Source organism: Taudactylus pleione, unplaced genomic scaffold, assembly GCF_031769625.1.
Source record: "Taudactylus pleione unplaced genomic scaffold, aTauple2 ptg000485l, whole genome shotgun sequence".
Taxonomy (NCBI): domain Eukaryota; kingdom Metazoa; phylum Chordata; class Amphibia; order Anura; family Myobatrachidae; genus Taudactylus; species Taudactylus pleione.
The window spans coordinates 2,107,961-2,135,421 of NW_028284887.1; the positions used below are offsets into that span (position 1 = coordinate 2,107,961).

General features: G+C 40.9%; 1 protein-coding gene across 2 annotated transcripts in view; it reads right to left on the bottom strand.

Moving 5' to 3' along the window:
• Nucleotides 1-9,433: 9,433 nt before the first annotated feature.
• CLUH (CLUH binding protein of NUMT mRNA) overlaps nucleotides 9,434-27,461 on the bottom strand; it is a 59,475-nt gene continuing 41,447 nt past the window's right edge. For both annotated transcript variants that reach the window (XM_088449469.1, XM_088449470.1), the window contains exons 12-26: nucleotides 27,334-27,438; nucleotides 26,056-26,156; nucleotides 25,314-25,466; nucleotides 24,942-25,004; nucleotides 20,994-21,238; nucleotides 20,030-20,114; nucleotides 18,770-18,923; nucleotides 18,397-18,536; nucleotides 16,551-16,631; nucleotides 16,327-16,452; nucleotides 15,395-15,516; nucleotides 13,736-13,829; nucleotides 13,111-13,245; nucleotides 12,785-12,858; nucleotides 9,434-11,791 (exon numbers count right to left, since the gene is read on the bottom strand). In XM_088449469.1, the coding sequence (XP_088305595.1) occupies nucleotides 11,620-11,791; nucleotides 12,785-12,858; nucleotides 13,111-13,245; nucleotides 13,736-13,829; nucleotides 15,395-15,516; nucleotides 16,327-16,452; nucleotides 16,551-16,631; nucleotides 18,397-18,536; nucleotides 18,770-18,923; nucleotides 20,030-20,114; nucleotides 20,994-21,238; nucleotides 24,942-25,004; nucleotides 25,314-25,466; nucleotides 26,056-26,156; nucleotides 27,334-27,438 (1,850 nt within the window). In that variant the 3' untranslated portion in view covers nucleotides 9,434-11,619. The remainder of the gene's footprint in view (nucleotides 11,792-12,784; nucleotides 12,859-13,110; nucleotides 13,246-13,735; nucleotides 13,830-15,394; nucleotides 15,517-16,326; nucleotides 16,453-16,550; nucleotides 16,632-18,396; nucleotides 18,537-18,769; nucleotides 18,924-20,029; nucleotides 20,115-20,993; nucleotides 21,239-24,941; nucleotides 25,005-25,313; nucleotides 25,467-26,055; nucleotides 26,157-27,333; nucleotides 27,439-27,461) is intronic.

Sequence of the window (27,461 nt, forward strand, 5' to 3'; positions counted from 1 at the left end):
CCAGCGGGGTTGTTGGAGCGGCAGCGTGAATGTCCAGATGGACAGTCTGATGCTGCCGCTCTGAAGAAGTAAAAATAAACTCTTCTTTTAAAAATAAAAATAAGCTTAGGGGCTGCTTATGCAGTCCCACTGCGCCAGGGTGACCCGACTCCGGCCGGGCACCAACTAAAACTGAGGTCCCTGTGGCTCAGGGGCGGGGTATAGAGGATGGACCCAAGTACATCCTGGGAGCAGCAAAAGCTTTAACTGCGTGGTGCCCGTGGATCCAGATCCAGCTATACCCCAAGGTCAACAACCCTATGGTCCCCCCCTATGGACCCTGAAGTAGAAAATGCAATAATAATAAGGGAAGCTATGCGCTCCTGTCATTATTGATGCTGCTATACCTAGATAGGGCGCCAATCTGGTGTGGCAATGTATGGTCAGTTGTGCTGACATTTCCAACAACTGCCGCTATAGATTTTGTTGCCACAACACAGCACTGTCCCTGGCTGTCGGAATATACAGCCAGGAACTGTTCCTAAAAAATCACCTAAGTTTTGTTTTCTTCAATTAGCCACAGGTGCCACTGTAAAGTTTTGATTGCTGCATACGCAGAATCTCTGCAAGCGTCGGTTAAAGCAGCCACAAGATTGAGAGTGGACTTCGCCAGACAGGTCAGTTAACACTCTTCGGCAAAACAACTTATAATACATCCGGGTGGTGTCTGGACCTGCTTCACCACGATAATGGGCGAAGGAGGTCCAGACATTTAATGTTCTTTAGCAGAATGTTAATACATCTCCCCCTTGATTACTGATCACTGCCTGTCTTGACCCTCAGCCTGCGTACTGCACGTTGCTGTTGACCACTGCCAGCCCGACTTCTGCTTGCCTTTATACTGTATACACTATGTAATGTTTTTATTGAAAAGAAAATCATACATTTTGGAAAGAGCAAAATGGAAAAAGCACATGGATTCAAACAGTTGACAATTGGAGGTTCCATTTCGAATAATACAATCAAAATTCCAATACAATGTAAACAAATCACATAATAGATTATGCAATAGAATAAAATAAACAGTAAACTATAAAAAAAAATAGACAATAAATAAACAATATAGGGGAAAGTTCAGGGGAAGGAAGGTCAGAGGGGAAGAAGGAAACTAAGCGGGGGATGAAGGGGTGATCTATGGGGGCAAATTTCATCATCTCAAATAGATTATATCAGAATCAAGAAGAGACAGATACGGGTACAGAGTTAAAGCCATTAAACATGGAATATTGTGTAGAGCCCTTGAACAGCAGCCAAGGGGACCATAAAACAGTAAAGTCGGTGGGATTACCTTTAGAAAAGGATATGATGTCCTCATATCCATGTAATAATCGATCCTCTTGAACCAATCTTTAATGGAGGGAGGTGAGGTGGACTTCCATAAAACAGGGATTACCGCTTTAGCTGCATTGTTTAAGTGCCTCAGTAAGGAATTCTTGTACGAAGCTGTATGAGAAGTCATGTTTAAAAGCCAAAAAACAGGATCTCTAGGGACCTCTCCCCCAAGAATTATCTTGGAACATTCAAATACGTATTCATGAGCAAAGAAGAAAAATAATAGAGTACTATTGTATGGTGCACTCTTTATCGCCCAACTATTCCACACATAATTCTGATAATTCAATAAATATTAAAATAACAAATCTTTATTGATATGATATTAAAAACTAATATACAAGGGACACCTATACGGCAAAATATAAAAACAATAGTATTATTTCTAAACAGGAATGAGAAGTGGTGTAGTGAATGATATCAATGAATAAAGTGAATTAAAAAATGTCCAATTGCCACTGTAGCATGTTATCTATATTATATATAATGAAATAAATCTATTCTCTGGGTATAGTATATCTCTATTCCCCAATATACAGTATCAACAGTTGTCTAAGCACCATATATTTTAAACCAGAAACAACTCAGGTCTGTGTTTCCCTATTAGCTTCGATCCACAATGTTGTGACCACTAGTGCTATTATGCAGACTCTATCCACCTGTATCTTAAATTTGTTACTATTGTAACTGAGAAAATTGACAGATAGATTTTGTAATTATATTGCAACAATTGTTGCCTATATCCAAATTCTCCTACTCAGAGGGAACTTACGAATACTATCTGCAAATTATAGATATATTTGATGCATTAGCACAATCTACTCTCCTTTTGAATAATACTGGGAGAAAGATGAACCGGATAAAATGCAATCCTATTTTATATCGTGTACCTTATATATTAGTTTTTAATATTATATCAATAAAGATTTGTTATTTTAATATTTATTGAATTATCAGAATTATGTGTGGAATAGTTGGGCGATAAAGAATGCACCATATAATAGTACTCTATTCTTTTTCTTCTTTGCTCAAGAATACTAGTTATAAGTAGAGGCATTGGTGGCACCGCCTTATTACAGGATTACATTTATAAGTGTTGTATGAATTTCAACAACAATTTTTTCTACATTGACACATTCCTGTAAATAGGATAACCAGAATATAAATAATATCTATTATAATATATGGTAATAGAGCTCATAGAATATTCCACACTCTCTGGTGCAGGATCAAATTTTGTTTTCATTTATAACATTCAAATACGTTCAACCAAAAAGTAGCCAGGGAGGGGCAATCCCACCATATATGGAGAAGGCTACCTGATGCAGAGTTACATCTCCAGCAGACTTTTGGGACCTGCGGATACATTTTATTTAAAAGTACTGGATATCTATACCAACGTGTTAAGACTTTGTAGAGAGTTTCAAGAGTAGCTATACAAAAAGAACTGGCAAAAGTGTTATTAAAAACAATCTCCCAATCAATATCCTGAACTGTATCTTGGAGTTCTTTTTCCCACACTACAGTAAATTGAGGTGGTAGTTTATACAAATTTCCAATAATTAGTGAATACAATTTGGATATAGTATGGGATGGAGTTTGAGAGGAAGAGCATAAGGATTCAAATAAGGTAAGAGTCCTGGAGAGATCAGGAAGCTTGCAAGAAGTGGTGATAAAATGCCGTATTTGGAGGTATTTCCAGAATTCGGATTGGGGGAGATGCCATGATTCCTGGAGTTCTGTAAACGGGCGCACCCCCGACGAACAAACCATCTGACCCAGTCGAAAGTGACCATCACTCATCCAGTTTTGAAAGGACAGGGTGGAGAGCCCAGGAAGGAAGTCCAAACTCCCAAGAAAGGAAGTGAGAGGGGAAACATTAGATGAAATATGGGGGAGACGTCGCAATTTCTGCCAAGCGCGTAGTGTTGGTGTTATAGTGGGATGTCTAACGATTGGTAGTTTGGGAAGCCATGGAGCAATTTCTATGGGCTGAGCCAGACTGCTTTCCTCCAACATGATCCACTGTTTGAAACCCTTCGCTCGAGTCCATTCAAGAACACGATTAAGCATTATGGCATGCTAATAGCTAGTGATGTGGGGAAGTTGCAGACCTCCGTCTTGTTTACGGCAGTAAAGGATAGCATGTTTAAAGCATGGTGTAGAGGTGTTCCAGACAAATCTACGGATAAGGCGATCCATCTCCGCAAACCATGCTGGAGGTTTATGGATTGGAAGGGTTTGCATTAAATATAAAATTTTGGGCAAGGAATTCATTTTGATCACGTTAATCCTGCCGATCCAGGATAAGCGAGTGGTACGCCATTTGGCCAAATCAGTGCGGATAGTTTGTAATAATGGTAAAAAATTATTCGAGAACAGTTGGGATAGGTCTTTAGTAAGGAAGACTCCGAGATATTTAAGTCTAGTGGGATGCCAAATAAAGGAGAAGGATTGTTTCAAATAATTTACCAAGGAAGGAGGGGCAGTCAGACTCCTAGCCACAGATTTAGAATAATTAATTATAAAATTTCAAAACATACCAAATTTTTGGAATTCTGAAAAAAGGTTCGGAAGAGAGGTAGCTGGGTTAGAGAGCACTGCAAGAAGGTCATCTGCAAAGAGTGCTAGCTTATATTCCTTACTGCCTATATGGATACCAGAAATGTTCACATTATTACGTATTGCCCTAGCTAAAGCCTCCATACATAGGACGAATAAAAGAGGAGAGAGAGGGCAGCCCTGCCTCGTACTATTTGAAATAGAAAATGAGTCAGAGAGGGATCCATTTATCCTAATTCTTGTTGTGGGAACATCATATAGTGCCAAAATTCTCTGCAGACATGTAGGCCCTAATCCCAAATGACGTAAAAGACCTGACAAACTCCCAGTCGACCCTGTCGAAAGCCTTCTCTGCGTCAGTTGATAAAATAATAGTCTGGGTAGATGAGAGAGAGGCTTGGTGTATTAAATTAATAACTTTTGTTGTATTGTCTCTGGCCTCGCGACCTAAGACAAAACCAACCTGGTCATCGTGGATCAATTTAGGTAGGAATGTTTTCAACCAGTTGGCTAGGAACCTAGCAAAAATCTTCAAGTCAATATTTAGGAGTGAAATAGGCCTATAACTAGGGCATAAAGGTAGCGTCTTTACCCTCCTTAGGTAAGACAGTAATGTGTGCCTCTAGTGATTGTTTGGAAAAACGCGTACCATCACGAGTCATAAGGGGTGCCAAGTCTATCTTTGAAAGCCTTATAATAGGCTGTAGAAAATCCATCTGGACCAGGACTTTTACCAGCTGGAGAGGAGATTGCCTGATCCACCCCTTCAATGGAGAAAGGTGTTTCAAGAGAATCAACCTCTTCTGGAGAGAGCTGAGGATAGTTAAGCGATCTTAAATAAGATTAAATCGCCTCTCGATGGGTGATAATGTCCGAGTCCTGACCCAGGTTCTTAAGGTTATAGAGTTTAGCATAGTAAGACCGGAAGGACTCAGTGATTCGTTTAGTTTCATTATGGGTCTGGCCATGCTCGTCTTTTATAACTTGAATAAACGTGATCGCACGCTGTTCACGCAGCACACTAGCCAACATCTTACCCGGTCTATTTCCCCATTAATAGAAACGACTACGGCATTTACGGTAGGACAGTTTAATTTTATCCACGGAGAGTTTATGAAGTGCAGCTCTAGCTTCTTCCAATTTAGAATAATAGTGTGGAGATAAGGAAGCTTTGTGGGAAATTTCCAAGGATTTGATCTCAAAAGAGCATCTCTTTGCTTCGTTTTCTGTTTTTTTAAATAGGAGCCTAATTGAATGCAAGTGCCCCAGAGTACACATTTATGTGCCCTCCCACACCGTTACCTTGGAAATATCATCTTGGTAATTTTGTTCAATATAAAAGAGTCTATGGAGGACTCGATTTGGGATTTGCAATAGGCATCTTGTAGAAGGATATTGTTAAAACGCCATGACCAAGGATTGAGCGAGTGTTGTGGAAGGGAAAGGGTAAGGAAAACTTCAGCATGGTCAGACAACGTGATAGATCCTATTAGAAGTGTTTGAAATGAGATGTAGATGTCGGTGACTCAAGAAAAGATAATCGATTTTCGAGTAGGTGTGGTGGGGTGGCGAGAGAAGGTAAAGTCAGATATAGCTGGATGAGCGATCCGCCAGGAATCAGCTAGCTGATGGTCGTGAAGGGTGCGTCTCATCCGCCTAAACTCCTTCCCTGGCCTATGAGTTGTTTTATTGGAAGTGTCACGAAGAGGATCAAGAGGCCAATTTAAATCACCTCCTACAACCGTAATTCCGTCCAATAAAGTCTCAGCTTTATCTAAAACAGCAGCAATAAAAGTGGGTTGACCAGAATTAGGTGTGTAAACATTCAAAAAAAGAGAAGCGCTGATGGTATAGAGTACATTTGTAAGTGGCGAGCAAACAAAACGGCAACACCCAAAGTTTTACTGACTGAATTTATCACCAGTAAATACTTGAGGGAAGTAAAAAATTTTCAAAGGGGGTGCATGCCCTTTCTTGAAATGCGTTTTCTGTACAAGTGCTATATCTACTTTATCAGCACAAAAGGACCTCAGCATTTGGGATCTCTTTTCAGGGACATTCAAACCCTTGGCATTAATGGTGACAATCCGCAACACAGACTTACGACTGGACATAAATTATCAATGTGAAGATAGCATGACAATCTGCACCTCTTGATACAGTGTAAGTTACCCAACCATGTATTTCACCCTTAAAAAGTGGGAGGGTAGTGGAAAGGGAAGAGGGACGGAAAAAGAGGGGAGGAAAGAGAAAATAAAAAAAAACAATCGCATATAATGCATCTGGACAGCCAGGAGACAAAAAACAGATCCATGTCCAGGATGTAAAGAAAAAAAATGTAGCATTGAGGGGGTTCGGAGGGCGGCAATAACAACCACCCAAACATTTATAAAATTAAATCAACTTCAACTAGGGAAAATCCCACGGATAATTTTGCATTATGAAACTTATAGACATAATAAAAAATAACGTCACAAATATTGCTGAAATAATTAGTTAAGGTATATCAAAAATACAACAAAATGAACGTTGGCATCATAACATTTAAATGTATAATTAAGACCGAAGTCTTTTGTAGATAGAAAGAACCTGGAACGGTCTCATCAATTATAAATATAAAGTGAAGTGATCGTGTCTCCTCTCCAGGTGTTTGGAGACAAACGTCGTCTTGCGTTTGGAGCTTGAGACTCTATGCCAATTTTCTCCATCAGAAGGAAGGGAAGGAATCGCTAAAGGGCTGTGAAGGTGCTCCCAATCCGGAAGTGCCACTGGATTTATACCCAAAGCTGAGAAGAAGGAAGGGAGATCATCTGGTGAATTGAGAACAACATTCTTCCCATTATGTGTTACTTGAAGATTGAATGGAAAACCCCAGCGATATCTCAGGGAATGTTTGCGAAGTTGTTCTGTGAGTGGTCTCATAGCCTTCCTTTGTTGCAAGGTATACCATGATAGGTCGGGAAAAAGTTGGATTTTGTCCCCGTTAAAATCGACCTCTTCAAGTTGGCGGACCTTCTGCAAGATAGCTTCTTTTTGGGTATGATAATGAAGGCGACATATTACATCTCAGGGTTTGTCAGAGGGCAGGCCTCTCGGACGAAGGGCCCGATGCGCCCTATCAAACAAAATTTCACCATTGGGGTCTAGACCATGGATCTCCCCAAATATTTTCGGAAGGGCATCTATGAGGTTGGGTTGCGTTACATCTTCAGGTAGACCACGTATCCTGATGTTGCGTCTACCACGATTATCCAGGTCGTCCATACGTGATTTAAGAGCGGATCTCAGATTGTTGGTGGGAGAGAACTTCTGTGATTCTGTGGAAAGCATCTGCATATATCTCTTTGTAGTCTTCCAGGCCATCAATCCTGGTTGCCAACTCAGCCATATCCGATTGAATAGTGGCTACTTCCTGACGAATAGTAGACTGAAGCTTGGCCTCCAGAGACTGAAAATCCTGTTTCGTAGGAAGTGATTTAACGTGAGAGAATTTCACTAATCTCATCCAAGAAGGTAGGTGCTGAAGAGCTAGAACTATGATTAGCTCCTGGAGACAATCTGTCTGAAGAAGATGCAGCAGGTGAGGTTGGTGCAGAGGACTCATCTGCCGCAGTGGTACCAGCAGGCTTTAGAAATTGACGCATGCCTTGATGGGATCCACCATCTGACCTACCACCGACTTCCGACCTGGACCTTTGTTTCTTATCCTTCCCCATTCTGAGTTCAAAAACTGTAAATTTGTGACACTGAATATGATCTGCTCACAATCCCCATACGTGAAGTTGACTAGAGAAAAAAAAAGGATTGGGTCATCGTCAGGTACCGCCCCTCCTAAAGACCAAGGCAGCCATGGCATGGTTTTTATCTGTCATTACATTTTGAGCTACCTTACCTACCGCCAAACCTGTAATGTCCACCAGGCAAGTAGTCTTTTCTACAACAAGTCCTGGGAGCATTAAAGTACTTGTGAGTGTAGTTCTCTAAGGGAACGGTGGTTATTATAGGTGACAACATTGTGAAGCAGTTCCAGGTTCCTCATCATAAATTATTAATGAGTATTTAGTTATATCCAGCTTTGACATACTGCTTTCAATTGTTCTATTAAAACAGTTTTACCTTTACAGCACTACATTTTTACAGTATAAAGTGCACACCTGTATAATTTCTTCCCCATAACTCTGTATTGTGTTAACTATACATTTTACAGCGGTGTGATACAGCATTAGCTAGTTTAATTCATTAGATCCCGCGAGCAGGGTCTCACTAGCGATGCTGGAAAATTACAGCTGTTAGACAGGAACAATAGGCAGCAGATCAGAAAGAAAGTACCTGAAGTAAAAACACAATTTAAAATTAATGTGTCCCTTTTCTTTATTAGAGAACTTGTGCAATTCTTTTCATTGGAGGGAGGGAAAACGATGCAGATTTAGAACATTCACATTAGAGCCTTTTTAACCGAGGTTTGAGAGTACTTCTATTTATCAACTCAAATGCACTTATTATGTAACACGTGTGGGTGTTTCTTTCTAACCTTTTATTTTTGGTGGAGGTAAAAAAAAAAAAAAAAAAAAAAAAAAAAAAAAGGGCCCTCAAAAACTTCCAAAGGTTGTCAGTCCTGTGCTTAAATACACTAAGGGGAGATGTATCAAAGCTTCTAGCTAGCATTTTATAGACTTCCCTAAGATCTGATTGGTTGCTATTGTCCACTTCTCTGATTCTTTTTCTTTATTAGTTTTAATACATTTCCCCTGAGGCTCTTCTAGGTGTTCTTGGGTTGTGGAGGTTTGGGGAGTGAATGAGAGAATGATACCCCTGAATCGATGTGGCACCTTCTGTGGCCCTGGCTTAATGGAAAACAGTTCATAAAAAAAACAAGTCAGAAACTGAAACGCACCCCTGGCTAAATTTTATTGCCTCCATCCCTCCTTATAAAAACAGCGATTAATCAGCACTTCGAGAATAGAACAAACATCTGACTGTTTCACATCTTGAATTACAAGTCCAGGAATGCCACAATGCTAGTAGGGAGCTGCACAATTATTTGCTTCCTGCCTTAATATGAAAATGGCGCCCGGCAGGAATATGGTAGATTGTTGTAGTGACTACATTAGAAGAGATTGGATCTTTGCCCATACCAGCCTAGTAAGGTCATATTGTACAGCAAGATCTATTGCTGCAAGGAGGAGATGGCAGGTTCTGTAATGAACAGTCCGTAGGAATTAAAAGAAAAGAACTTGAGCTTCAAAAATGTAAATCATTTAATTTTTAATAAAAAAAAAAAAAACATATATATATATATATACACACACACACACACACACACACACACACATACATACACACATATATACATACACACACACAATTTAAAAAATTCCTCTAGAGCAAGCGAATATACAACTTTTGTTTTTTAACTAGAGACATGAAATAATGTGAATTTTAAGAAAGTGATCAGACAAGTCGTCAAAGCCCTCACAATTGAGTAAAGAAAAGCACCACGTGAAGATGCATTATTGTCAATTTATTAAAGGCTAAAATTTGCAAATTTAAAGAACATGTTGTTTAGGACAAATGACAACAGTGCTTTTACTTATTATGGTTTCATTAAGTGAAGTTTCTTTCCAAAAATACATTTATCATGAGACAGTACAGAGCAGCATTTGAACAATTACAAAAGAGGCATTGGCGATGAGCAGTAGTCACTGGATATGCTAAACTGGATGCCCTCCCAAAGAGATCTACCCCTGACCAACTGGTGCCAAAAATCACATATCGTAAGACGCGTGCCAGTTTAGGCCCAGGAGGTCAGAGTCAGGTTATACTTTATGTCTTCTAGACTCATTTGAAAATACTACAAGGTTAAGAGGGGTTTTAAGAACTTGATCCAAAAACAATATAAAATACAGGAAACTTGTACAACCCAAGCGCTATAATAATCTTGAGTTCATAGAGAAGGAAAAAAAAAAATTTGACTTTTAGAACTCTGTAGGGTCATTTAAAAAAAATAATAATAATGGTGTAGATACAATCAGATTACAAGATGGAGAACCCGGGATCACTACTGTAATCCCAGGACCATCTCCCATGATGCTTAGCAAGACTGAGCTATAATCAGCTAGCAACATACTAGAGAGCCGCAGATACTCCTTTTTGTTTTAGAAACCTCTTACCTTTGTAAGTTACTTGTATAACCCAAAAAACTTTCAGGGTGTATAATGAACTGTTTGAGAACGCCAGACCCACCGTATTATGCCCACATCAGCTAAAAGACATTTTCTTAAAGGACAGAGCGGCCCAAGACCACATGGTTACTTCACACTAACGGGAGAGAACAAATCTGCAGAACGCTGGGGGGTTAAGGCAGTTAAGGAGTGAAAATGCTCTTTACAATCAACTGCTGTTTTAATAACAAAGAAAATTGGACACAACTTTATAGTCAGAACAAAAGCAATGTATCGTTATTTAGGTGACAAATTTGTGGCCTACTGGTGTATTTTTGATCATGGCATTTTACATCAGATCACAATAAAATGGTCCACACTCTGGGTGTTTTATCAAAACAAGTCACTGATCTAATAGTTTGTAGCTGGTACAAAACCTTTTTGCAATATGTTGCCGCTTGGAAATAGTGGTGGCACGTGGCGAGATTCTGGTGAAAAAAAACAAAACAAGAAAGAAAAATTCTCTCAGGACGGAGCCTTATTCATGAAGGGGGTTGCAGCAAGTAAATGCTGTAGTGGGCCAACAAGATATTATATATCCGCAAGCTTTGGACTTTATACCACAATACTGTGTAGTGACCAGTGTTTGTTTATACATTCAGGCACTAAGCTTGCGGGTGACAAGAGAATAGAAGGGGTACTTCCCGTAGCTTGTGGAGAAGGATATATATTGTGGCTCTATATAGTCTTTGAAGCACACTGAAGAAACAGTTGTGCATATTCACGCATGTCATTGTACCACCATACACACAAAAAGACCTAAAAAAAACCAACAAAACAAAAAAAAGAAAAAACATAAAACCTAATATTTCTTAATAAAAAAATAAAAGAAAGCTGAAGAGCAAATGGGTTACCATGTGCTCTCTCCTAAATAAAACAAAACAAAAATGGAAGTCCCACAGAGTACATTGTCCACGTCTATTTTCACCCAAATGCATTATGGAATTATGTTTTCATTCGTTTTCCACTTAGTGTATGGCTTAAGTCTGCTGTGGCCGCGAGCTGCATCATGGCTCGGAATTTAGGAGATCGGGCTTCTAATTTTCCTCGTGGACTCTCTCTCCCAAAATCTGTCACAGTCCGCATTACTAAATGACCTGAGAAATATTCAGTCACCTCTAAGCAGAACGGTTCCCTATAAAGGTACAAACACAAAATGCAGAAATAGATTTCCCATGACATACACACCCAACAACTTACACGCACATTGAAGTCCCAGTATTAGGCAGGATGAAGCCCGATTCTCATGCACACAACAGCTTCTTAGGGACACGGAGCCTCAGTGCAGCAGACACAAGCTCATTGATTGTTTCATGATTAGTTCTTTGCATTGTGTATTATTTGCATTTGTACCTGTGCAATATTATCGCCAAGAGACGCTTAGTTAACCTACAGGCCTTGGTGAAAACCCTACTGAGGGGTTAAAGTTTCCAAAAAGGTTCAGTCCAAACACCAGAAGAAAGAGCTAAGCAGAGCTTTGTGTCTCAGAAGTCTCATTTGTACATGTGATCTTTTCAGCTTCTTCTGATGCTTTAGTTCCTTTGTCTTCAATCTCCTGATTCTCAGCTCCTGTGATGGCTTCTTGTAGCTGTTGACGACGCTGCACCTCGGCTTTCAGATTCTCCAGGTCTTTTTGACTATAACAACAAGATGAATGTCAGAAATATAGCCACTGACAGAAAACAGCATCTATGTACAACACTAAGCTATGCCATGCTTGGAGAGAAATATAAAATGGTTGCCATGGACATATATGCATTCATGGAGCAATTGGATGATACCCTCATGTTCTATGCCATTGCAGGAGAAGAGGAGATCAGATATACACACACTTGCATATATAGCTTAGCATAGTAGACTAGTACCTGTTCTAATTGTGAGCTTGCAACCAGATCATACTGAACCTTATATATAAGCCCAGGCAATCCGTATACCCTCTCTCTCGGCACCCATGACTTCATGTACCTGCCAGCAGGGCTGGCTCAGCCCCACGTTGTTCTAGGCAACGCATCTACTAGCGGTGTGTACTTTTGAGAAGATATGGCTCAGCATATTATACACAGCATCTCTTATCACGTTTAGTTGCCATCACGCTATACATGGCTGTAATTTACAGCCCTACAGCACCGCAGAGCTGCTGTTCCAGCATTTACCATATTGGGGGCTGCACCGTTATTTCAGCCCAATAGCCCTATTTTGCCTAAATCTTGGCTGTATAACATAGTATTGTTTCTCCATTATGCTGGCTGATCTTGCCATTCCCTATAATCCTTTTATCCAATCTCAAAAGCCCCCCTTTTATAATACAATAGGTTGCAGACAAAGCCTTGTGGTAAAGGGTACATGTGACATCAGTTTGGATAAAGTCAGATATAATTGTGGACAGGTCAGCCCCAAAAAAGAGCAGAAATATGACAACATGAGAAGCGATAACAGACAGACACTACATCTTATTAGTGACACTGCTTTGACATTAATGCATTTTATATACAGAAGTACCATTTCATTTCCACTGCTGTGGGTGTATAGCCCTCCCCGTGCACTGTATGAGATGTGCAGTGCAATATCTGTCTGCGCAGCACATTGATTTTCATGAACGATAATACTGTACACATCAATGAAAAGGTCACCTGAGTGGGATGAACAAGATTCCATTAATGATATTGAGCTGATCCAGGACACTGGCCATGCTGGGAGCCGTGAACTGAAAATAGATAAAAAGATATATATCACCCAGGGGTTGAAGAATAGAACAGTAAACTGGTGACATGGGAGAGGGATGTTACTATGGATTACAGGAGCACATAGCAGCAGTGATATAAGCAAGGTCAGGTTAGGGTAATGAAAGTTTAAACAACAAAAAAAAATAATCCTCTTCTTTCAAAAAACAAAATAAACAATTTAAATGGAAATGGAAAGACTGGTGACTTTATTCGGGAAGTTCCAAGGTGCATACCTTCAATGGCATTATGTTGGCACTGGACCCATTCTTGTAAATCTCATTCATTGTGCGCTGTAGAGCTACAGCCTGCTGGGTCAGGTACTTCAAGTAGTCAGAGCTTTCTTTGGTCTTCTCATGCTGCTCCCCCAGCTGGATGAAGGATGATAAACACCCACACACATTTATATACTATGCGTGCAGCAGTTCTCCTAACAAGATAACTCTCAGACAGAACCATAAGCAGGAGTGTGCGAGTAGTGCCATCGTGCAGGGCCCTGGGGACGGCACCACTCTGCCCCAAGGCCCCCGCAAATGCCTAGCAGGGTGCATTCTCAGATTCTGGGCGTACACAACAGTTTTCAGTTTCATACATAGAACAATAGAAATGCAAAATGCCCCAACACAGATGGTCAGTGAAATACATTAGTTATAAATAAAAAAAAAATAAAAAATCGAATGTATAACGGACAATAATTGTCACTGTAGAAATGATGAACAAACTAATGCGCAAAATACTGTACGTAGGCTATAAGGAAAACATGACAGTCACACACCAATAACAGGAACACTAGAGTTATATGGGCTATAACAAGTCATGACTTGCCCAGAAATTGAAAATAGCAGACTGACAATAGCTCACCTGGTTCTTGTATATGGTGTATCCTTCTTTCTCGTGCTGTAAGGCAGAGCGAAACTCCCCTTTAGTCTCATACACACGTGCTACAAGATGGTGACTGCCAGACATAAAAACAAAGCAAAAATATCTATCAAAATGCAAAGATGTAAAAGATGCGTTTAGAAATGTAATATTACCTTAAAAAAATAAAAAAGAAATAAAAAAAGCGGTGGAACGCGCTCTTTTCTCAAATACAGGCAACACAGTAGGTGTAGTGGTTAGCATTAGTGACCCTCAGCTCAGAGCTCATTTCCCACCAAGGCCCTATCTGTGTGGAGTTTGGATATTGTATACTCTCTCCATGTTTGTGTGGCTTTCGTCCGGGTACTCTGGTTTCCTCGCACAATCCAAAAACATACTGGTAGTCTGGCAAAAACTTTACCTTATTGCAGTGGTTCTCAAACTCGGTCCTCAGGACCCCAAACCTGAAATGTTTTCCAGGTCACCCAGCAGATGCATTTTAAAAGATCCACAGGTGGAGCTAATAATTTCACTTGTGATTCTATGAAGACACCTGGAAAACATGCACCGTTTGGGGTCCTGAGGAGAGAGTTTGAGAACCTGTGCCTTATTGAATAGCTGTATGTACATGTGGTAGTGAATGCAAGCACCACCAGGGCAGGGACTGATGTAAATAACTGAAATTATCTGTAATGCGCTGCAGAATGTGTGCGCTTTATTAATGACTATTAATAAACAAATATTGTAATATAGTAACTTCCCCAAGAATCACCACCTAGTCGAAATCTTTTCAATAATATTCTACGGTATCTGAGCGGCCAAAAAGCATTCAGCCATTTGATCTACTGTGCTATAGCAGGCCCTGCCCTTCTGTATGACTCTAGCAGACCATACGGTACATTTAAGCAAAGCACCCTGTATGGCATTAAGCCAGTCTGTCTCTGCTCTGTCAGTGAAGAATCTTCCTCCTAACATTGTAGCTTACAGCTGTGTCCTTATAGAATCATTTACAGGCTATGGATCAACCAATACAAAGGAGGCATTCCAATTAGGAGTGAATGCGGTGTTACATTTCAAGATACTGCTCCATGGACTTTACTTATTTATAATTAATTTGTTCCTATTAGAACTACTTGGTGAATAAGGGTGACAGCATACAAAATCATAGCTTGAGAAGAAACTTTGCAATGCTAGTACTCCCTATAGTGGTAACAGCACCAGTGAGCTCAGACAAAAGGGTCAATTTAATTAGCCTCAATGTGCCGCCATGCATCACTGTAATGCCCAGCTACACAGATTTGCCATACACGGTACCCACTACAATGCCGATTTTCCTGCATTGGTAATGTAGGGGATTGCGCGGTGTGCGGGTCATGGAAGTGATGTACAGCGCCTGGCATGTATCGGAACTTCCCTCAAATCCTTTTTTTTCTGTTAATCATTTTCCAAACTGAACCACAGCAATAATTCATTTTATGTTCTGTTTGTATTCAACTTACACATCACAAGTTCCATTTACAGCAAAATAAACATTTCAGGATTTGCAGATTCTTGTTTGTTTTAAAACACCTCAAATGTCCAAACTAAGCAATTCTTTATTATAACATAAGACTGCATCCTTCTAAGACCATCTCTATGCACGTGGAATAAATCTCTAATCACCTGAGTGCGACCTTGAGCGACTTGGCTCCGTGATATTTGGAGTTGATGGTAAGCGCATTCTCCAGGAAGCGGAGGGAGAGCTCATACTCCATTACACCATGAAGCACTAAGCCAATGTTGCTCTATAAGATACAGAAGGTACAAACTTGGTTACACCAGCACAACAATGTTACACGACTGAGTCCTGTCATGACGATTTCACAATAATTACTGGGTTATATACCTTATTACATGTATTTGTAGCTCTGCACAATAACGGACGTTTATTTCATGCATTTTACAAGCATTTATAACGCTGGTACAATGCAAGAAAACAATCCTGACAACAGAACCATTCCCAGTGCCATCATGCCCACCTGAATTTTAACTGGTGTTGTGGATTTGTGTTTTCCAAACTCTTCTTATGATATCCATGCATTTATCCTAGGACCCCCAAAAACTATTAAAACCGCTTTTAACAAAGGCATATCATACATGTATTTGTGGTAATAAATACAGTGCCACTGGGTACCTGACCTTAGTGCTGGAAGGAGCAATAATTTGGAGTAAAGTTGGTTACACACTAAATGACGTGTGTACCTAGCCATGTGACCGGCAACCCCCCTGCCGACGGGCCGACACATCGGGCGGCAGGTACACAGTAGACGTTCCGGGTGCCCGACCGCCTGATATGCCTGCCCCTGCTGTATCCTGCTGCATGGGGCAGCTGCACTGTCAGGTTGGGCTTCATGTAGTGGGTACGATTTGTCGTTCCGATTCGTCAGAATCGGGCATATCGTATAAAAAATCTCTAAGTGTGTACCTAGTCTAAGGAGTATCCACCCCCCCCCCCTTCCAAAAAAAAAAAAAAAAAAAAGACAGCGACACCGACATCATCATGTCAATACATTTGTAGTATTTCAGTAGTCTGGGGTACTGTAGAACATACTTACATCCAGTAGTGCCATCTCCGGATGTCCTTCTCCAAACAGAAGCAGTATGAGATAGCGAGCTCGGTACAGCAGATTTAATGCAGTGGAGAGCTGGTTATTGGCAAAACAGTACAGAGCTAGATGCATCTGAAACAAACACACAAGTGAGACAGCGCACTAGGACTAAGAATGCAGATATGATGGAGAGTTACAACACAAGTCCCAAGAGTTTGGGGTACACTTACGTATTCCTGGATGGTGCTGGGGTGTTCAATGCTCAATATTCTCTCGCTCATCAGAACGGCTTTCTGCTGATTGTTTAATGCCTTGCATAGAACAAAACAAGCACGCCATTTAACAATCAGAGCTACAAGCAGACACACAGTAAAACACTTCTGCTACTAGTAAGCATAGAATTTCAGAAGACCCGTCACCTCCAATATACCTACAGGCACAGCAATCTATCCCATGTTTTCCATTACAAATGTCATCTTTGGAACACTACTGTACTGAATATAGTATAAACAAGACTTTTATACGTATGACCAATTTCATATTATTTATACTTCATATCATATTAAATTGTAGACAACGACAATAAAAAAACAAAAAACAAAAAAAACACAACAAGAATACTTCCAACAGAAAACCGAGCAATGGTTTACAAAATTAGTTCTGGCTTCTGTCTAAATTATACTTCTATAGATTTAAAAATAATCATTATTAGAATTGGATTTCCCAGTCAGGGAGCACAGGTCTATATGTCATTAAGTGCTTTATGCCAATTTCCGCACACGGTAATCACTGCGCAGGGATTGTTAGCGACCATGAATTTGTGGGTAATCGATATTCAGTGAAAATATATTGTGAGCCTGCAGACTCTAATAGCCACTTTAAGCCATTACTATTGATGCGGTCAGCCATGGTCTTACACCGACACCCAGGGATAGATCGCAGATATACATCTTGGGTATCTACTGAGATTGCAGAACCATGTAGCGAGTTACGAGAGCTGATTAAACAAGTATTGAGACGGCCTCTGTTTTTCTGTCCCATAGGTAGATGTGGCAACGCTATACTGGTAATTTCGAAGCTCATACATCGATGTGTCTGAACCTGCGGTTGGACTGCCCTAGTCTTTTTTGTTTGGTCACAGCAAGTGGAAGATCTTCGTTCATAATTCTGTGTGATTCCTTTGGCATGTAAAGTCATTCTTCTGCTGTTCTTTGATGCGCACGGTATGATCCTACAGGACTGGGTTCCCCGTGGGTCGACATTTAATGGTGACTACTATGCAAACGTCCTGAAAACCCATTTGCGTGGAGCCATGAGGAAAAAAAAAGACCACATTTGCTGACGAAAGTGGTTTTTGCTCCAAGACAATGCTCGCCCACATGTTGCTGCTGTTGCATTGACAGCACTGACTGAAATTAATGGGACAGCACTGGAACACCCTCCATAAATCCTGTACTTCGCGCCCTGTGATTTCTGGGCAATCCCAACCCTGAAAAAACAATTGCGCTGAAGGAAATTCTCAACAGAAGATGAAGTGAAAAATGCCACAGCTACAATACTAAAAGTGATGTCACAGTCAGTATCTGAATTGTTGTTGCAACGCTGCAAAAATTGTATTGAATGTGAAGGACACTACTTTGAAAAAAAATAAAATAAAATGTTCAGATCCTGTGGAGTAATCGGATTCTGAATAAAAATAATCAGTCTCATTACTTTTCAATCAGCTCTCGTATTTGGGAGATTTCTGAAAACTGGTTCACAGGAAAAAGTTGCTAAACTTCCCAGGAAAAAGTACCATAATATGAACAGCTTGTCTCTAAAGGCCCCCATACATCAGAGATTGATTGCAGCAATCGTGCAATTTGCAAACAATTGTGTATAAAAATCTTACCCTTTTTCAATCGATTGTGGCAATTCTGTAATCGATTGAAAAAGGGAAAGATTTTTATACACAATCGAATGCAAACTGCATGATTGCTGCAATCAATCTCTGATGTATGGGGGCCTTTACACAACAGTGGCACGGAGGAAGCAACAATCTGCTACAGTAAGCATGCGCCAGGGGCGGCCACTTACTTCTGAGTAGTCGCCCATGATGTAGTTGAGTCGGGCGAGAAGTCGTAGGCACGCGCAGATCTCTACGTGCATGGCGCCATACACGTTATTAAACAAATTTAAAGCTTCGTTGATTAGTTCACATCCTTCTTTAAGAAATCCTAGAGCGAGACACAAATGGAAATTATAGGAACTTCAACCTAAATACGAGGCACCTATTTATACATGAAAAGATGATCCAAGCAAGTTATACAGAATGACAGCAGTATCATTAGGGTTGCTGTAAAAGGTTCCTTCCCGCTTGGAATGCATATGGCTTAGAGCGGTTGTTAGCAGATACCCAATGTAATTCACACCCCAGAGTAAGAGAAATAATCCCATTGGAATGACCCACCTTGCTGTACTTTAGCCTGCCCACTCTGGAAGAAATGGAAAGCATCAGACGCTTTGGGATTGACATGTTTCACCACGGGGAAAATATTCAATATGTCTTCCTCAGTAAAGGTTGGTTTGTGCCTGCTATCAAAGTTGTACTCTTTCAGCAGTACCTGAGGGCAAAGGAATTGTATTATTATATACACTACAACATTATGAATTTGCACAATTATAGGATCTTGACTAGTGGTTCGAATCCTTTTAAAAGAAAGTGCTATACCAGTCACTAGGGTGAGAATACTGTGTCGTGCATTGCTCACTGCAGGGACTAGTGCAAGCGGCCATGTGCAGAAGTGCAACTTGGCTGTGCTAAGCAAGGCACATGGATTCATGGCGATGATAAAAGATCATGAACCTGTTCACAATCTGCAAAATGTTCACTTATAAACAAGCACCGTGAATATAGCACTGCTACAGCTCTGGCAAACAGATTACGAGACGTGGCAACGCGATATTATCAATACACAGAAAGGAGGGAACAAGATCTTGGTCAACAAAATGTGGGTTTCTCTAAATTCCAGCCTTTTCCCTTTAGGAACTGGCTGTTGCGAGTCTGCTAGTGTTTGCTCACAAGGGATTTTGACACATCTTCCATATGACGCAGTCCTGACATACTGACTGGATATAGATCATGTGTATAAGGTTGTAATTACAATGCAATATGAATTCACACATTCTGTGTTGCTGCAGTGGTGGTCATAGGTATCCTTTTGTGACCAGACACAGGGGAAACAAGGCATGCCCGTAATGTGCCACAAGCCTACATGAACCAGTGCTAACCCACGTACTAGATTTGCTGGTTCTTGCTTGGGTCCGATTGGCAATATACTGCTCAGCTGTAGAGAAATATTGCTGTGTTCAATCTAATTACACATGGAAGTGTCTAGCGTCAATTTGCAGTTAGAACTAGTGCTAGACCAAGCAGGAACATCTGCACTTTAGTAAATACACCCCATGGTATTGTAGCTGTAAAGTGAGAGTTTTTAGTTTTAGAAGTGGAGATGTTGCCCATAGCATCCAATCAGATTCTACTTAACATTTAACTAGCACCTTCTAAAAGATAATAGCTAGAATCTGATTGGTTGCTATGGGCAACATCTCCACCTCTAAAAGCTCTCACTTAAATAAATTTACCCCCTAGAGTATGAACAATTCTGCCATATGGATTTGTGATGTACAAAACTGCAGGACACCGCTGTATGGTGTGGGTGGCACTTACCTGAATGCCAACTTTGATACAGATTTCTCGGAGAAGGCTGATTTTCTGGAGGTTGTACATCTCCACAGTCTGGTCCACATTTTCACTACAAAAAAAAAAAAAAAAAAAAAAAGAGGACACAGGATTTCCATAATGCAAATGTTATACAATTCTCTTCAGCTTTAATAAAAATAGCCATTCTCCTTTACAATTTAGTAATCCCAACTATGTCTGCACAAAGGACCATTGAGAACACAAAAAACACAAGGACTAGGTGAAAGCACCATAAATAGTCTGAGATCTATATTTGTTGCCTTTGTTTGGATGCAGAATATTAATCCAAACTGGTGGCTGATACATAGGCCCAAGCATCCTATTTGTGCAGTGCTCAATTTGCTGCATGATGAACAGAATGCAAATGAGATTCGCAATAAGGATAACTGAGATCTACATAGTAATAGAAAGTGCGCGACCACAAATCTTTTACTAAATGGAAAAAAACTGCAGAGTATTAAGAGGCCGATTTGGCGTTCGGTGCAAAGTTTGCCCGAGAGCAGAACTTGCAGCCGAGCCAACTAAATCATCTTGTGCTGCAACAGTAGGGCAAATACTTCCTGCTCTTACATGCAGCACACCCTCACTGATCAGCTGTACTTTCACTCTGCAGTATTGAGTTGGCCTATGTCCTGCACCTTTCACACTCACTTACGGTCCCCGATTGTCTGACTGTGGCTCCCAACTGCGTCACAACCCCATGTAATTTGCTTTCGGATAACTTAATCTAAAACACAGTTGGTGCAGAGCATTCCAATGGTTACTATACAGCAATGTTGTGTATTTGTATCGGCGGTAGACTACAATTGGGGCATTATCTTCAGTGCTGATCACCGATGGATTTGCAATGTGTAAGTTCAGAGTCGGGACAGGTATACAGAAAAGATCACACCCTGTAATTGGGTTGGCTGAACAGAGCTTGCTCACTCACCACTCAAGACTAAAGTCATAGTAGGCTTTGGCTTCGGAACAGATGTTTTTCCATAACTCCTGTGGGGTGACGCTGGCCCAGGCCGTGTTGTCAGAGCTGCTGAGGTTCCGATTCTTACGCTTCTTGTTCTTTTTCTTGGAGACCAGCTCATCAGCAGGAAGGTGAGCCACAGAGTTGGGGAAGGAGCTGAGGAAGGCGTTCAGGAAGTGGCTGATGGCAGCAGATAAACCTGACAGCTCCACTCCCTGGAAAGGGGAGAATAATGGGTTATGTTAGAACAGTGCCTGCTATCAAGTAGATAATGGTGTACAAGACGTCGCACCAATGGATCCATTCCATCAATACAAGTTATAAACGTAACATACAAGAGACATTATGTAAAAATATTTAATAAAACTCAATACAATCAACTTAATGCATTATTTACTAATGAAACGTTTATTATATATTTTTTCCAAAATATCGTGGATTTCACCCAAGTATTATAAAGTGTCAGCATGTCTGCAAAGCAAGTTATAGCAGTATTGCTGTTTATAGGCTTCCAAATGGAGAGCACCATATAGGAAATAAACAGGGGCGTTTCAAGAGAGGAGGGGGCTCAGGTGCAGTCTCAGTCACGGGCCCCTCCTCTCAGTCCGGCGAACGGCAAAGCAGAGCGCAGTGCAGTGCCGCACTGATAAGACTCTGGGCACTACAGTGTGCCCAGAGTCTACAGCGCATGCGCAGGTCACCGGGAAAAATGGCTGCGTTGGCCACTTTCCTTGTGTTTTCCATACTGCGCATGCGCAGAACGCCGGGAAAGTGGCCGCAGGCTTTTTTTACAACACTGATTCTGGTGCCAACATGAGACTCCGGAGTGTTAAGTGTAATATGGGTGCAGGGTGTGCGGTGCAGGCCCCCCTGGACCCAGGGGCCCATGTACATCGCACACCCTGCACCCATCATAAATAAACCCCTGGAAAAAAAATACAGGAACAGCTTCAGGTTGTATCACCAAAACTTTATCCAGTAAGGCCGAGGGTAAAAGCCTTGTGCACAACGTTTACACTGTACCTACCTTCTTCCTCAGGTAACACTATATTGGTGTCTTATAACCATTTGTCTAGGTCAGAGATTCACGTCCAGCATCCCAATATCAGGCCGGATGTAACACAACAATTTATACTTAAGTATATCTTAATAGTAAATTAGATAAAATAGCTGTAATTTAATTTAGTTTTGGCTAATCATTACTCTGGTTTAATATACAACTTATTCTCATTATTCCAACACTGTATGTCGCACAAAAATTAATCATGAGAATCCATATTGGCCGGAATCGAAATCACCTAATGGCTCAAATTGTACATGCGTCAGCACAGTGGCGAAACAGGGCAAATCCATCAGGAGAAAACGAATGTGAAACATTCACCAATAAAAATATTCCATGGATGCCTGTTGCATTAAATATCACGCGGTATGAAGGTGTTCCTTCCCTATTATACCCATGCCCTGTCTGTATCAGAGGGTGGTATGCACTTCACTACTCCACACTGCCGTTCCACTGATCCAGGCCACTGACAAAGAACCAATAATTTTTTCCCCTTTTCGTGTGATGCCCTGGGTATGGCCCTTGTTTGGAATTTTTTTGGGGTGCCTTGCTTCTCGGACGTGAACCGCTTAATGTTAGGGACGCCAGTATAGAGGAGCCTTGACGATTGGCCTGGCGCTTATTCATATATTTGCAAATGTATGTAACTAATACCTCAATCTCTATTATCAAGTAGAATTTAAGTATTTTTGATTTTGCTACAGTGTGCTGGAGGGCAAATCTCTCTTTTTCTGTGCTCAGTGTAAACCCCACCCTTTACAAGCACCTGTGGTATGTCATTAAGCTGATTTCAGCAACTACCATATTTTTTGTTTGCAGTTTGGAGAGGCATGAAGGAAGTCAGCATTAGGAGGAGGTGCTGGTCCTTATAGTGCCATGTGGAGGTTTTTTGGGGTACCTCCAAGGTAAGTTAGCTCTCAGCTCATACATGTGCTGTTATCATGCAGTACACCAATTTGCAATTATATGACCCAGAGTGGGTGCTACTATTATGTAGCAATAATTATTTTGGGGTGAGCGTTTGGGAGTGGGGCCCCCGGGGTTGTTCTGGCTGGACCTTTCTCATGGCATCACCACTTAATTCACATAGAATATTTTTATCACTTCTCTAATTGTTTGTATATTATTTATGTCAATTTAATTCTTTCACATTTCATTAACACTTATTGATTTATCTTTACACATCTATCCTTTACACTTCACTATCACCTTTTTTCCCTTTTCGTGTGATGCCCTGGGGATGGTCCTTGGCTGGAATTTTTTAGGGTGCCTAGCTTCTCGGACGTGAACCCCTTAATGTTAGGGACGCCAGTATAGAGGAGCCTTGACGGTTGGCCTGGCGCTTATTCATATATTTGCAAATGTATGTAACTAATACCTCTGAATCTCTATTATCATGTAGGATTTAAGTATTTTTGATTTTGCTACAGTGTGTTGCAGGGCAAATTGCTTTTTTCAAAGAACCAAGAATGTACAATAATAGTGGCTGCTTCCCACCTCCGTCATTAGATAGAACTGTGATGAAGCAGAGCAGGTGCAGACACAAAAGTACATATTAAGGAAGGAACATTTGTAGTAAATGACTAGCTCGAGATATAGGTGTCTATTTACTAAGCCAGTGACTCTCAAACTCGGTCCTCAGGACTCCACACAGTTCATATTTTCCAGGTCACCCAGCAGGTGCACAGATGTAGTCATTACTCACTGACACATTTTAAAAAAATCCACAGGTGAAGCTAATTATTTCAATTGTGATTCTGTCAGCAGACCTGCAAACATGCACTGTGTGGGGTCCTGAGGACAGAGTTTGAGAACCTGTGCACTAGACGATATGCTCCCTGAGCGATATCGTCTAGTGTGTCCCTGGCAGGGTGTGCTCAATGTCGTTCATTGGTGGAGATATTTCACTTTTAATTCTGTGAGAAGACCTGGAAAACATGCACTGTTTGGGTTCCTGAGGACTGAGTTTGAGAACCTGTGTACTAACCTTGGATGGAGATAAAGTGAACAGAGATAAAGTAACAGCCAACCAGCTCCTAACTGATATGTTTGAAAAGTAGCAGTTAGGAGCTGGTTGGTTGGTACTTTATCTCCATTCAAGGCTTAGTAAACAGACCCCATAGAGTCTTTGCAATGCATGGTTTTTAGTCTATAATGACATCATTTGAGAGGCAGCTGATAACATCTGTAATGTGAGAGATATGGGGCGGGATGCACTATGCTAAAAAATGCTGTCAAACCTATTTTCGGAGCTTTGAACACAATTACTATATGCAAAGCTTTCTGGAAGCTTATTCCTGTTAAACAACGCCATCTATAGACGGTTCTATAGGGTTCTTATCGGAATATTCACCAAACGGAATCCAACAGGATCTCTCCCAGGGTCCCCCACGGCTCGCGCATACTCTGGCGGATGGTTGGCCTTGCACAGTAGGACACCCGGGTCATAAACCCAAAAGTCCCCACAAAGGACAGTTCTTATCAGTAGAGCGGTCCTTGCTTACATCTTCACACATACAGTGTTACTAAACGCTGGTATGCGTCCCGCCCATGATCCGTTACTAAGCTGGTGCATCCTTCCTCCTGGTTACAGTCACACTGAGGACATCCCCATGCTTGTGTGACTGAAGTGTCATTTGAGTCATTACCTACTTAGAACAGTATAAAAACTGTAATTTACTTGATAAGGTCTAACCCAGCTGTGGAAATCTTGGGTGTTAACAAGATTAAAATCCATCTGTAAATCAAAAACTATTTATACAAGCAGCACTTTAATGAAAGACTAACTAAAACATAGGGGTACATTTCTAAATTGTGATTTCCATTTAATATATAGATTTATTCATAACATCTCTTACCTGTAGATAGGTCTTAAAAATGTGCTTTGCAGACCTAGTAATTACTTCACTGATTAGTATTTTCTAAGACAAAAAGAGGAGGAAAAACAATTAATATTGTAAACTTGGATCATTTCACTAGGTGGCAACAAAATCCTAACCATGCAAAAATGTCCATAAGGTGTTATTGCAAGGTCTTCAACACATTTTGCTTCAATTATACCGGTTACATGCACCCAGTGGAGGCAGCCAATACGTGAATTGAGCCTGCAGTCATGGGATTGCAACCTATTAAATCACTAGGAAGTAGTCACCTGATGTTACTAAAGGTTTATGCCAGCTCCACCTGCTGAGCAGGTCTATTACAGCGCTGTTAGCAGTAGAAATACTCACATAGACGTGGTCAAGCTGAGAGGGGACAGGGAACTTGTTGACAATATCTATAACTTTGCCCAGGTAGCGCATGTTGATTCCTCTCTGGTGCATAGCTTCAGCCAATGTGGCTCCATCCATAGGGACTACATTATGGTCAAGACAATCCTTGATCTGAAATGGCATAAAATGGTTTTACTAAACAGCTACTAACAGTAGCACAGGCAGTCTGTAAAGCTCTGTAATGATGAATAGGGAAGGTAGGAGTAGCACAAACCCCACTTTACTTTATTTAAAACCCATTTCGTATAGACGACCTGTTTGCTTAACACACAAACCTGTGTTATAAAAAATGTTTAATATTCTTTATATCCACTGGAAGGAAAAAAAATAATGATTTGCTCTATTAGGAGAGGATTCTAAAGAGAATTGGCAAAACAGATGCGAAAAAAAAAAAAGACTCTACACCACTCATCGCAGCTCACTAACGCTGCATTGGGGCTTGGTGTATGAGGACACATCTGTACTTCCCTTCCCAATATACTGTGTGCCACTGTGAGTATTCTGAGGAAGTAATTGGATTGTTCTGTCCTCATCCATGTCAATACAGTGCATACAGGAGTTGAAGAATGATAGCAATAGGTGATCTGATGCCCATAGACAAATGCACCCTAATATATCTATAAACAAGATCATCCATGAAAGTAGTTTGGGACAGAAAAGTAAACAGACTGAGGGACGTGTTCTCAGCACAGCTTCTTACCAAGCAAGGAATCTGACACGACAGGACAAAGGCTGCTGCATCCTTCAGTAGCAGTTTCTGATTGTACACCTCTGTCTGCGCAGACTCCGGGAAACGCACTCCTGTAGAGAGACATCAATAGATATTGTGTAGTGTCTAATGGGGACACCAATGTTCTGAGACAAAAAGCAGACTGAGTAGAGTATATACATTGTATGAAGGAATAGCTTTACCGAGATGCAGCTCACTAAAGTATGCCGTGATGCACTGCGAAGGGGAAGTGACCGCATCCACAAAGATGGCCCCTCAGCCTTTGCAAATACCAGATTGAGGGGGAGATGTACAAAGTCTTGGAGAAAGAAAAGTGGAGAGAGATCAAGTACTAACCAATCAGCTCTTAACTGTCATTTTTCAAACACAGCCTGTAAAATGACAGTTAGGAGCAGATTGGTTAGTACTTGATCTCTCTCTAAAGCTTCATACATCTTAAGGCGCACATCCACCAGCAGATATTAATGGACGACTGAACGATAATGACAGTTATCGTTCAGTCGTCCATTAATCGTGCACAATAAATGTCAGAGACAACCAGCCATGTGCGCTCACACTGGTCCCACTGGTCGTTTCCGACACCAATCATCGGCTGAACATGCCGGTCAATCTGCCGATAGCGACAGATTGGCAGGGTGCCTGCACTGAATGACTAATCGTTCAATGTAGGCACTACAGAGGAACAGGAATGATGGTACGATTACGTTGTCATAATCGTACTGTCTTTTCCTAATCGGCAAGTGGATGTGCGCCTTTAGGATGTAGCATAAATATTGGCAACTGTGGAAAATCCAAGGTTTGGATAGATGACCAAGGGGCCTATTTATCAATGAGTTTTGTCATACGCAACAAGTAATAAAAGCTGTTGCGTATAACAATGGTGTTCCAGCCAATCAGCTCCCAACTGTGTGCTGTTTGGAAAATGACAGTTGGAAGCCGATTGGCTGGAGCACCATTTATCATTGAAGTTTTATCACTCATTGATAAACAGGCCTCTATGATAAAACTTGTTGATAAATAGGCCCTTAACAGTCTTCAATTTCACCATCTGGAGCTCATCGTGTTACCTGTTACCAACTAAACATACCAAGGGTGTAATTCCTGTGTGTATATTCCCTATCTGTACAACATGAACACAAACATCTGAGCTGAACAGGTGCTTGCTTTAACTCATCAAATAATACAAAACATATATAGATTTTGAGCACCAGATAAAATTCATAAGCAGTTGGTCACTTTATTCCGCACCTGGAGAAAAGATATCTGGGTTGAAGCGGATATCAAAGGACATCTCACTGACGGAACCCACAGCCTGGCAGGCTTTCCGGATCACCTCCCTGCTCTTCAGGTCCACTGGAAAATAAAGAGATGTTCTA